The sequence below is a fragment of the Austrofundulus limnaeus genome, unplaced genomic scaffold (assembly GCF_001266775.1).
Source record: "Austrofundulus limnaeus strain Quisiro unplaced genomic scaffold, Austrofundulus_limnaeus-1.0 Scaffold267, whole genome shotgun sequence".
NCBI lineage: Eukaryota > Metazoa > Chordata > Actinopteri > Cyprinodontiformes > Rivulidae > Austrofundulus > Austrofundulus limnaeus.
This window is the reverse complement of record NW_013952669.1, coordinates 191,250-203,642: the sequence shown is the minus strand read 5'-3', so window position 1 is coordinate 203,642 and position 12,393 is coordinate 191,250. Positions and strand designations below refer to the sequence as shown.

Genomic DNA, 12,393 nt, shown 5'->3' with positions numbered 1-12,393 from the left:
ACACACACACACACACACACACACACACACACACACACACACACACACACACACACACACACACACACACATATTTCGTTCTTATCTTGTCTTCACAGGAACTTTCCATTGACTTGCACTCATTTTTAATTGATTTGTAACCTAAACTAAATTTACACCTTAGTCTGAAACTAGGGGTGCCCCGATACCAGTTTTTCTCAAACCGAGTATAAGTACTTGTTATTGATACCAAGTACTTGATGAGTTAGAACCTAAACATTACACAATGACTTTAAAAATACATTTCTCTTATTTAGAACAAGTTGGCTCTTGTTCTTTATAGGCCTACAGCCTCTCTGACTGGATCAAACAAATTATACAGCAAGATTTTTTTTGCAAAATATTAAAATATATAAAAATATATCAAAAAAAATTAAACTTGTATAAATTTCTTAAACATGGAACTGAGACTTTCCATTTGAAATGTAAACTGTAACACACTGAACATATGGACACAAATGGGCAAAACAAACATTTTGTTGCTTTAAAATGGACCAGGAGTTCGGTGAGGTGTTTTTTTTCTTTTGGAGTGAGACAGCATAGGATTCACTTTTGTTAGAGTTGGATGTGCTAACAAGACCCAAAACACGTTATCGTTAAACAATAAATCTTTCTTCTTTATAATCCACGCGTTTTCTCTCTGCATTCAACATTTTTTATTTTACAGTCGGCTGCATTGCATCATTGAACCAACTCGTGCTGTGTGTATGAGTGTTGTGTGTTAAATTTGATGCAGGGCTAGTAATAAACCAACAAAAGCAAAGCAAACTCAGACATTCATCCTTGCAAATATAAGAAATGAACAGAAGATGTATTATGTAAAGATGCCAGCTTCACGAATATGTCTACACTGATGCCATCTGGTGTATGATGGAGAACGCCAAAGGTTTGCATAACGTTTCTGCTGATATGCTATGTAAATTATGTCTCTCTGTAATAACATGATGCTTGTACATATTTCACAGGCTCCACATTTTGTTTCCTATTATGATATTCACTGGAAGAGTTAAGTTAAAAAATCCCTTTTTGATAACATTTTGAAAGTGTTTCGATAAAAATGTGGCATTACACCAGTCTTCATTTATAAAGTGATAAGAAAATTGTCTTCAGTTTAACATTTTGAAAATAATAGTAGCTACAGAAGCTCACAGATTCCTAACACCACAGCCATCTTTTCTTGATTTCAGGCTGTCAGAAGGCCAAAAGGTGGAACTCACCTGTGCAGGAATAGTCATCGATCCTGATGTAGCCAGTGTGGCAGATGCACATGAAAGAACCAGGGGTGTTAACACACATGGTGTTCTCTCTGCAGTAGTGTTTCCCTTCAGCACACTCATCAATATCTGAAGAGAAAGGGAAAAAAAAGAAGGAGAACAAAGTTATTGGAGTTGTAATATTCTCTGTAAGATAAAAACATGACTAATTAAAAGACGAAAATTTAAAGGGGAAATTAAACACAAAGAGTTTTCATGTCTAATATCATTTGAATGTGTGTCACTGTGTTTCAGCTACTTTTCACTATCAAAGAACCTCATTTAAAGCACTCGCACAGTCATCGGTGTCACATATAGCTGCTATTTTGAGCCGCTTGCATCATTTTGTGAAGCTGTTTCTGGTAACAAACAGGCCCCAAAGGGCTTCGGCACGACCAGTGAAAAAGAGGCCATTTGTCTTCATGAGTGGGACGTAGAGGTTGACATGTAGATGCTCTATGAGAGGTGAGACTGAGCACTTAAGGTTACACCACTCCATTTTCAATCTGCCCCCTTCACATACAGCAAAAGCTCCACTGCATCTCTCCTCGTCATTCAACTCATCTGGCTGCTTTAAGCATAATTTCCATTCCAACAGGCAATACCATTTCAACAGACACCATAAAATAAGAAATTTTCCACTGCAAAAGTTAAACTAAATTGTTTAAATGTTGTTTAAAAAGAAACACAAGCATTTGTCTAAAAATCGTGGGCAGGGGTGCCGTATAGGGAGGAAAGTAAGGACAATTCCAAAAAATAAATATAATAAAAAGTTTTTTAAAGTCCCCTGCCAATAAAATTAGTGATATCTTTGTTTTTACTTGTTGAGGTCAGAGCCTCCCACCTCAGCTGCTGCCCCCATGATTCGACTCGGAATGAGGAAGATAATGGATGGATGATTTTCTGTTTTAAAGTTGACTTTTATGTTTGGTTTTTGTGTTTCCTTCCTTATTCCTAATGTCTCCTAATGTTCAGTTTGTAACGTTGCTTCCCTGCATCTCCCCGTATCAAGTGTTTTTTCACAATTTTTTCAGCCTCAGGCATTTTCACATTTACAGTTTTATGTGTATTTATTTATTTATTTATTTATTTAGTTATTTATTTATTGTCACTACTTATTCTAGCAAACAAGCTCAAAAAGAGTTTACATCAAGAGTCCATCCAACCTGACATTAACCAGAAGAAAAATTACAATTGTCTTTTAATGCCACTTGTTGACAGTTAGTATTACTGAGAATTGGACACTGACTGCTGGAGACACAAGTTGACAATTTATACAATGATCTCCATCAGCCAAAATAAATATATAAATATGTGCTGGTTTAGGAGATATGATTTTTGGAGAGCTGTACAGTACTGCGTCATTTTTCATTATTACTTCTGTAACAAAGTGCTGCAGGGAAAATAACATCCCCATTCATCAGAATAAATCCACCAGAGCTGGACCACATATAAAACATTTCTCATCATTTTAAATGCCTATAAATGCCAAAGACTAGCACTTTTATTTGTTTTGTTTTATTTTATGTTTTTTGTAATTCGTCCTCATCATGGCTCTGCCTACCCTGACGCATCTCATCTTCAATGCAGCATTTCTGGAGTTGAACTGTTTAACCTACCGCACATCGTCTTTATACATTCAGTGAAGACGCTGACCCATCAAGCTTTTTAGTGGCAGATGCTGATGTTTGGAAATAAGGACAGCTGATGGCTGATTTAGAAACCTTCTTAGGTAATAGAAGAACATAGACTGGTTTTTACCAGGTTCTAAAATAAATCAAATTTACCCTAAAGAGGTCTACAGACATGTGTTAATGCAGAGCAGCCTTAAGATCCCACAGCATCTCAGTCAGGTTGAGATCTGGATGTACAGTATACTAGGCTCCTGTAGTCTTGTGGATCATTCAGAAGAAATTGTCAGGATGACATGTCTATTAGAGAAGAGGCTTTCTCCAGGCAACTCTTTCAAAGGAGTCATAAATGTTCAGTCTATTTCTAATTGTTCTGTCATAAACCTTAACTGTTACCCTGCTAAATGAGGCCTATGTCTGAGTTGGCATAGTCTGACATAGAATTACATAGACGAATCTTTGGGTGACTTTGTTGGGACCTTGATTCCTGGGCAGATTGGCAGCTGTCTTGAATGGTTTTCATTCGCAAGTAGTCTTATACACTCCAAATAGATTGGAAATACTGTTTGAACTTGTGACCTCCCCCCACTCCCCCCTCCCCTCCACTCCCAACCTCACACACAGTGACTGCTCGACATGGGCACCAGTGAACAACCATGACATGGAAAGGGAAGATAATTGGTGGGCAAATGTTTGAATTTTTTACAGGTTGATGGCAGCAACAGGTGCTTCTCCCAATGTCTTTTCTACTTGGTGTAATGTTAACACATGCCTAAATGTTCCAGACCAGCAAGGTACCAAAATGGTCAGTTTTGTAGATGGGGTCCAATTTGCTGATAATCAGTTAATCAAATGCATCTAATCAGCAGTACTTGACTACTTGCTTTCTAAATTCCTCAACAGGAGTCAATTTTAACATTTTCTTTGTGCAACAAGTACACAATAGCAGTCGTGGGCAGCACTAATCCAAAAATTGGCTCCACAATTTCTAAAGTGCTTATGAAAATATTTAGGTCCACAACATCAAAAACACTTATGCCATAGAAAAAATTAGTGGTTCAATTTGACACTTACTAGCTGGCAAAAATGAATGTACAATATATGCACAACACTGCCAACTAGCAGTGTATGAACCCTTGTACTGCTTAATCCTACAACTGTCGATTGCTGGGGATGTGATTTCCTGAAACAGAACTTTGGCTCCTGGTGTAAAAATTAAAAAGTTGTTGAGGATTGCTAGTTCGGCTGCTTCTTTGTCTTCTTCTTTTGTTTGTTGTAGATTTTTCATTAAAGAAGCAGCAATAAAGTAATTTTAAAACTGTTTATTGGAAACTGAAGTGATGCATTCTGGGTACATGACGGATTTGATTTGTGACAGGAAACGAAAGCACGGAGTACAGGAAACTATCTGCAAACTTCAAAACAAGAGCTTGGATTTTAAAGTTTTCCATGTAGTTGCTCCAGTTGGCCCCTAGACGTCTATCTAACCCCATTGGCCGATTGCTTTGACCAATTACGTCAAGTATTGAGCTCCAGAGTTTAAACTTTTTTTTTAAAAGGAGCTCCGAATGTAAGGTAAAATAAATCAATACATACAAAATTTTAGTATGGATTACAAACGTTTGCTGTTTTTGCTGGGAAAGGGAGTTCTAAACATTGCCTTCCTGCTATGTAAGCAGACACAAAGCATTGTGGGAAATGAGAACCGTGGCCGAAAGCAACAGTCAGCAAGGATGTAAACCTTCTCAATAAGTGTTTTTTTTCTAAGAAGGGTGCTGTTAGACAGATCACATGTGTTGTGATTCATTGACAGCCATTCCTTCTGCTGTTCAAGACAATGATGATTATTACTTATTAGCCGTACTGCATTTTAATTTTAGAAAGTGCAAATCTGCTTATGAATTATAAAAATTAGTAAGACAGCTAAAGCGCAAACAAAATATTTAGGTCCACAATTAGCAGATTTGCACTTTAGCGGACTGGTGCCCACCACTGCACAATAGAATCTGTTGTGTGTTTTGTACACTTGAACATCAGTTTGAATAACTATAGAACCTGGAAGACACAAGATTAGTTTTAGTCCTGATACATAAAAATCAACAACAGAAAGAGGGTGGGCTTTTATAACCCCAATGACTGTAAGCTTGACTTTCTCTACAATAGTTAAAAAAACTTTTGTAAGCTCAGTCTCAAGAACATAGCTTATTAAAATGTGCTTAGTTTTTTTTCTTTTCTTCATACTCATAATTCCATATTTGGACCCAAATTAGATGTTACCCTAGCAACAGCTATTCCTGGTTTTCAAACTGCATGCCAAACTTTTAAACAGATGATGCATAACACTGCCAGGGTAAACAAAATAATCTTGATAATGTGATGCAATTAAATGTAATGCAAATAACAGGTCAAACTGAATAAACCCAGGCACAAAAAATATTCCCCAGCCTTTTACTCTTATAGATAGCTCAGGTCAAATGTAGGCACTTTTTAAGAGATAAGTTCCATAGTCCTTGACGTTACCAATTTATTATTCATTCGCTGTATTCAGTGAGTCTGAGAGCACAAGAGGACATTCACCCCTGACTATGTTCTGTGCCAGATGCTTTGGTGAAGAGCACTTGAAATTGAATTTCAATAGATTTGCATTGGCATTCACTCTGCTTCCATGTCCTTGGGTAGAGAACCACCCACCGCCCCGCAAGCTAAGAGCCCGACACCTGCCAACAACTGTGGCATTCACGTTTCCTTTCACAGCCCCATCAGTAATCACTGTCTTCAGCTATTCAGAAGTCTCACAGATAAAATGACGCAGGCAGACAATCGGCAGCCATCTACTGAAGTACATGTGTCCTTCGCTAAATGAATGAGGGTTAATTAAAACTATCACAAGCTTTGAAACAGAGAGAGAAAAAAACAGTGGAAAGGGGGAGGAAAGAGAAGTGAAGCAAACGGTAGACAGCAGGGCAGGTGAGTTTTCAACACGTGTCATAAACTATCCAGAGGAGACAGGAAGTGAGAAGATGACACAGATGGGAAATAAGCGAATGACAGAAGTTTTGATGCGTTTGTGAGAGGGGAAGTCAAACGTGTGGATTTGAAATAAAAGCATCTACACAGAATGAAAAAGTCAAGTGAAGTGAGTATGAGTGTACTGAACTTGGAGAAAGAAACAAAGGCAAGGAGATAAAAACAAAATACATTAACTTTGACTGTGAGAGCAAGAAAACAGGAGAAAACATCCTGTCCACAGTGGTAACCATCAACAGAGGTCTTTAAAGGAGACCAATTTTGGGTCCTAGAAATTTTTATGGTATGTCTGTGGGCTATCCAGACCATGTTCATTCAATTTAATGCACAAAATAATTCTGAGATAATAAAATTTCCCATTTTCTAGTTCTGCCTGCTCTGACTTCCGTTCAGAAGAGCTGTTTATGTTAATGAGCTCTGTTGGTAACACCCTCCAAAAATCTGTTGACATTAACTCCGCCCTCCAAAGCCAGCGTTTACGTTAGCATGGCTAGTGCTAGCAGAAGCTCCGTTGTACAACCATATGAGACCCTGAGTCAGACCCAGAGGCAGAGTCGCGGTCGCAGCTTTTTTTTCTCCCTCTCCTCCTGTCGGAGCTCTGCGCTCACTCTGCATGCTGTTACCAGAGCAGGGAGCAGCAGCGGTCAAAATACCTCAGAAACTCGAACAAATAGGTTAAAGCTAAACAATAGAGGTACATGAGAAAACGTGTTCATAACGAATGAAAATAAATAATTAAATTGTTTATTCCATGTCGGTCTCAAACCCTGGTCTCCTGCTCTCTGGTCCAACACTCTACCCATTGCCCTATTGGAGGCTTGTTGTGAAATGAGCTGCGCATTACACAACAACACGGTGATGACTTTTTATACTGAGGAGGTAGAGCCTCACCTGGGGTGTTGCTAGGTAAGGGGCTGAATGCAGTTTGCGGTGGGTTGTCGTACGGCTTGTGAAATCACAAAATGTAGGAAGTATAAAAATTGTCATTAATATACATTAAAAATACATTTACTTACAGTAAATATGCCCATGGGTGCATTTTTTTGGTCCTAGGACTGTTTTTTTAAGAAGTACATAACAAAGTTGAGTAAAAAAAAAAACTTTAAAAAGTGAATTTTGCATAATAGGTCCCCTTTAAGGGAACACCAACTGGTTGTATAACATTAGACAATGTTTAAGAAATATTTCCTTCAAACTACAAAAGGGGTTATAAAAATACTGTAGGCTGGTAGTTTTTATGAATTTCAAATATATATTGTCACACAGACATCACTGTGTTATTTACACCCCAAAGCATACTGGTTAAATGATGACGCTGCAATGCCGGTGCAATGACCTGAGCTCTGACCAGCTTGAACGTTAATTTTGGACAATGTCTGATGTTCAGCTCTTTTAAATTTAAACCGGAGGGAGTTGACGATGAGAATGTAGCCTGCAATTGAAAATGTAGATGAGAACAGAGCTACTTCATGGGAGGCTCACCTTAGCATTAGCATTTTAGCTTTCCCATTAGATCCCGAGCTAATATATGAAGATATGGCGTTAGTTCCAAAGGTAATAATATTAATATTAATATTAAGCTAAAGCCACATATTTATTAGTAACAAATGTGGGGTGTGGCTAATAATATTAGATAGGGAGATAATGACACATTAGTAACATATAGCAATAACTCCAGAGATTTACTAAACATCACCATCATGTTTGATAATTTCTACCCATGTATTGAGCAGAACAAAGAAACTAATATAAAATACATATTGACTGTCACACATCATAGCTTTTCAGCCTTTAATCTCAATGGTGTCCTATCATCATCATCATCCCCAACATGCATTGTCAATTAAAAAAACACGGCATGCTGAAGTGACCATTACAATAAACAGACAATTTAAGTAATTAGATGTTCTCACATATCAAAAGCAGCAGCTTTTAGTGACAACATCTTAAGGCGAACACGTGCACGTAGTTGGAGATCCATTTAAACAACCATCCTCCAGCTTTTTAACTGGCCGGCCACTGTACGACTTAGACTAAGAGCCTATTAAGTATCCCCCATCCATCCTGCCCCCGCTGACAGCAGTTACATTTGTTAAAACAATATATTAGGGGGTTAGATGATGAGGGGCGCATCACAAGCGTGTGGGGGGAGCAGCCATCTCCATCTTTATTAACACACTCCATTTTCTTGATTGGCCTGTCAAACGGACACACGTGATGTGCCAGGCAGAGGAGCTTGGCCGAGAGTAAAGCAGTGGCTTTTATCCCTGAATGCATTGCTCGGGGTCAATATGTTGCCACACAACGATGGATGACTTGAAAGAAGCTGTATTTTTCCCCACCTTTCTACATTCCTGAATAACAAGTGAATCAATCAGCGTCATAGCTGAGGAGGAAACACTTTGCATTATGCTCCTTGTCATACTAATTCATAAGGAAGATTTTTTTATTTAAATCTTTTGAAAAATGATTCATACATCTATTACAAATAATAGATGCAAAGGACAAAGATAACAAAATCTAACAAAGCAACACACTCATTGCACAATGTTAAACGTGCAGCCAGTTGTTTTTGAGAAAATATATTTTTAGGCAGTAACGTGTGTTGAATCTATTGCAATGTTTTAAGTTGTAAAAGCTGCAAATGAAAAGAACTTACATTTAAGTTAGCGTGGTAAATCATCTCAAATGACAAAAGTACAGTAACTTATAGTATGTACATTAAGACATACCTATAATGCAATGCATTTACCATCTTTTAAAGACACTTTGCAGTAGGCTTAATGAGAAATTCATCATAAATTACTGTAACATTACATTAGTACTCCAACATATATTTATGTGTTCCTGGCCAATTCCATAAATTCTGAAAAATACAATATATTAAAGTCAAGAATGATTTTATCATCACAAACCTTTGAATATAAGTTACATACTGTAAAATGAATATTTGACACTTTACTGGAAATGTTTGCCTGTAAATTTACAGTAAGGGATAAAAGTGTAGGACCTGTGTGTCTGACCAGTCACATTCAAATGTCACGCAAAACAAAAAATTCACACTTTGTCATTTATATTTACTTAAAACACTACTAAAGTGAAGCTATGGTCTACAAATGCCTGTGATATTTTTACAGTTTATAAACAAAATTAAATAACACACAAAACACTTAGCTTTTCCACTCCACTCCAAGCTTGGGTTCTCTAGCAGAGAACTAAAAGATTGAGGGTTTTGAGTTTATATTTCCTAAAAGCACGCTCTCTTCGATGGAAATTTCTGAGGTGGTGCTTGGGATCTGTTGAGCCACAAGTAATCTATGACTACTGGCATTACTGAGGACTTGTCTGTCTGCCATGCACACACGCTTTTAAAGTAATTTAATATTAAATTTGTAGCATTTTATACAATGTGTAATGTTAAGGAGTGATTGGTCAGATACTCGTTCTTGTCCCTTAGACTGATCCCTAACATTGGAAATTGTTTTGACAACTTAATGTACCAAAACATTGCAAAGGATTGTTAAAAAAATGTTAACATAAAAACAATATATTGTGTTTAAATGCATCCTTGCCTACAAATTTAGTTGATAGTGAGGTGTACTAAACTTTAACCTTTATCAAACATTTAAAATTTTCCATGTAAACACAGCAAATTACAAGGTCATTCTGTAGAAATTTGACAAAAAACAAAGTCTGGTCTTTTCTTGGCAGAACGATAGATCAGTGGCCTCATGGCAAGAGGGTCTTGGGTTCAATCCCAGGTTTAAACCTGGTGTCTTTCTGTGTGGAGTTTGCATGTTCTCCTTGTGCAAGCATTGTTTTCTTCAGGTCCTCCGGTTTTCTCCTGCAGTCCATAAAACCTGGACGTATAAAGCTTCCACATATTTAATGCAGCAACACTATCTCCACAATTATTGTTCTGACATTTCATCCTTTCCATTAATATTCCTTTTGTTGTTCTGCAACTATAACATGTAAACAGAAGAAAGTAGTTTGTCATTCTTTGAATTCTGTGCCTGCAGAACACAAAAGTCTGGGAGTATTGAGATAACACTGACACTGACTTTAGACGTCCCACAAAGACATCAAATTTGGTGCCATTTTCACCACCAGCTGCATTTCTCTCCTTAATATCATGTTGTATTCTTTTTGTTGTGGTGGTGGTGGTGAATCCCTTCCCTAACCACACGACTTGCTCAAGCAGATTGTTTTCACTAAATGCCAGAGGAGCAGGGCTTGCCAAAACATTCTGATAATTCTCAGGGTCCAGCTCCCATCATGCAAAATATATAGCAATCAGAGGAAAAAGCAGAGTAACTCAAAGCCGTCCAGCCGGCCAAGGAAATTATCTCCACTGTTGGTTATCTGAGATTTTTGGGTAAAAAAAAATGTGTCTAAGGATTTTATGATGAACCTCTTTCTGTTCAAGGGATTGTAATTGAATCATATTTTACATTGCAGCAGATGTTTGGGATGTGCAAACATAGAAAGGTTTTTTTGGCTTCAGAAACAGAGGCATTTGGTTTTTCCTCAATTTGTTTTCAAAGTTAGGCTCACCAACTGCTGCTGATGGCTGTATACTACCAAACAGATAAAAGAGAAATCCAGCATTATTTTCCTACAGTTCCATTGTCCCATTTTTCCTATTCAGTAATGTGGAATGATGAGCTTTTAATGCAAATAATTTTGTTATAATTTTTTAGAAGTATAAGAATTCAATATTGACTTGCAAGATATTAATGAATCCATTGATTCTGTTTAAACTGTTGCATATTTACCAAAGTCAGGAGAGTAAAACTATCAACTTTTACTAAATGATGCTCTGAATACTTATTGGAATCATTAGCCTAAACCTGATCCCTAATCTTAAACCTAACCACCCCAGTACTAGGGGTGCAACAATACATGTACCTGTCTCGAACCGTATCGAGCAGTGCTTTAGGTTCAATACACACTTGTATCCAACACTACAGATTTTTAAAATTTATTTTATCAACTTGTCTTCTGAAGATGCTCTGTGTTAAAGGATCAGTGGATCTGTGTTCGACTACTCCACCTAGGCTGCATTTTTGAGCGCAGATCCACTGAGAAACTTGCTGTTTCAGCAACATTTAATTTAATAACTGTACTTTTGAGGTTAAACAAATGTTCATAATTAATTTAAATAAATTACAAATTAAAAGAGGCATGGACATTTCTCTTTTTTTGTATCGAACAAATATTGAACCGTGAGACTAAAGTATCGAACCGAACCGAATCGTGAATTTTCTGTATCGTTGCACCCCTACCCAGTACATACCTAACTCTAAAACTAACCTAAACTCAATTTACACCTTAATCCGAAACCTAATGCCCAACTCAAAAATAGAGTTCCACTAAATTAGGACCAGGCTTTGGTCCCCATATGGACTACTGGTCATGTAGAGGTAGGTGTGTATACCAGAAACAGTCCTACAAAGGTAATAAATACAAGTATTCACGCGCACAATGGCACTCCTTGGCCAGTTTCATATACATATTTTTTATATAAATAAACTTAGCAGAAGACAAGCCTCAATAAGTTGAACATTGTCAGTGCTTCTCTCAAATAATATCAATAGTAAAAAAAAACAACTTTAAGTCAATGTATGTACACCAGAATATGATTTTTTTGTTTGTTTTAGTGTGCCCCATAAATTATATTGGTCCCCCAAGCATGTTCCAATAACAGATTTCTGGAAGCACCACTTTTATTTAGGTTCAGTCATGTTTGTAAGTCATGGAGAGAACAGAAGGATTCCCATCCTTTTATAATCCTTTCGGTCTTTAGTTCTAGTTTTTAAGGACCGTCTTTATTTTTCATGTATGTTTGGAGAAAACTCTAGGAGAGAGAATGCAATCTGAGTCAAATAAGTGCTTGTGCAACAGAATAAAGTAGCTTACAGTTTCTTTTGTCATGACACAGAAAACCATTTTCAACATCTTTTCAGCTCTCAAAATCATATAGTCAATCCTAAATAAAAGATCAATGCAGATCCAAACAGGTTTGTAAAACATCAAGTTATTTTAGAAAAAAAAAACAGAAGCCAGTTAAAGAGTGAAAGAAAATAAAAAAGAGTAAATACTAGACTCTTCCAACGAGCTCAATCACTGAGAACAGTCAAAAGCCTGTTGTCTAGAATAGAAACAAGAACATGAAACACTGTAATGAGATGACAGAGGAAGTGAGTGTATTCTGTAAATAAAATTGTAAGCAGCTGTGACAATGTGTGCTGTTGTTTCTTGTCAGTAAAGAATTTCTTGCAATACTTCATATTCAATAAATTCAACGTCTCAAGACCATTTCCACAGGATGGAGTACCCTTCATCCAGTTTAAGGATACTTGTCAATATTTTAAGCGTGACTGAAGTGTGTGTGTGTGTGTGTGTGTGTGTGTGTGTGTGTGTGTGTGTGTGTGTGTGTG

The 12,393-nt window shown here is 37.1% G+C and overlaps 1 protein-coding gene across 3 annotated transcripts in view; it reads right to left on the bottom strand.

Annotated features, from left to right (window-relative positions):
• nell2a (neural EGFL like 2a) overlaps positions 1 to 12,393 on the bottom strand; it is a 137,989-nt gene that overhangs the window by 67,685 nt on the left and 57,911 nt on the right. For all 3 annotated transcript variants that reach the window (XR_001311236.1, XM_014020820.1, XM_014020819.1), the window contains one exon: positions 1,257 to 1,382. Coding sequence is in view for 2 of the 3 variants with exons in the window: in XM_014020820.1 (XP_013876274.1) it covers positions 1,257 to 1,382 (126 nt within the window). In the remaining variant the exon portion in view is untranslated. The remainder of the gene's footprint in view (positions 1 to 1,256; positions 1,383 to 12,393) is intronic.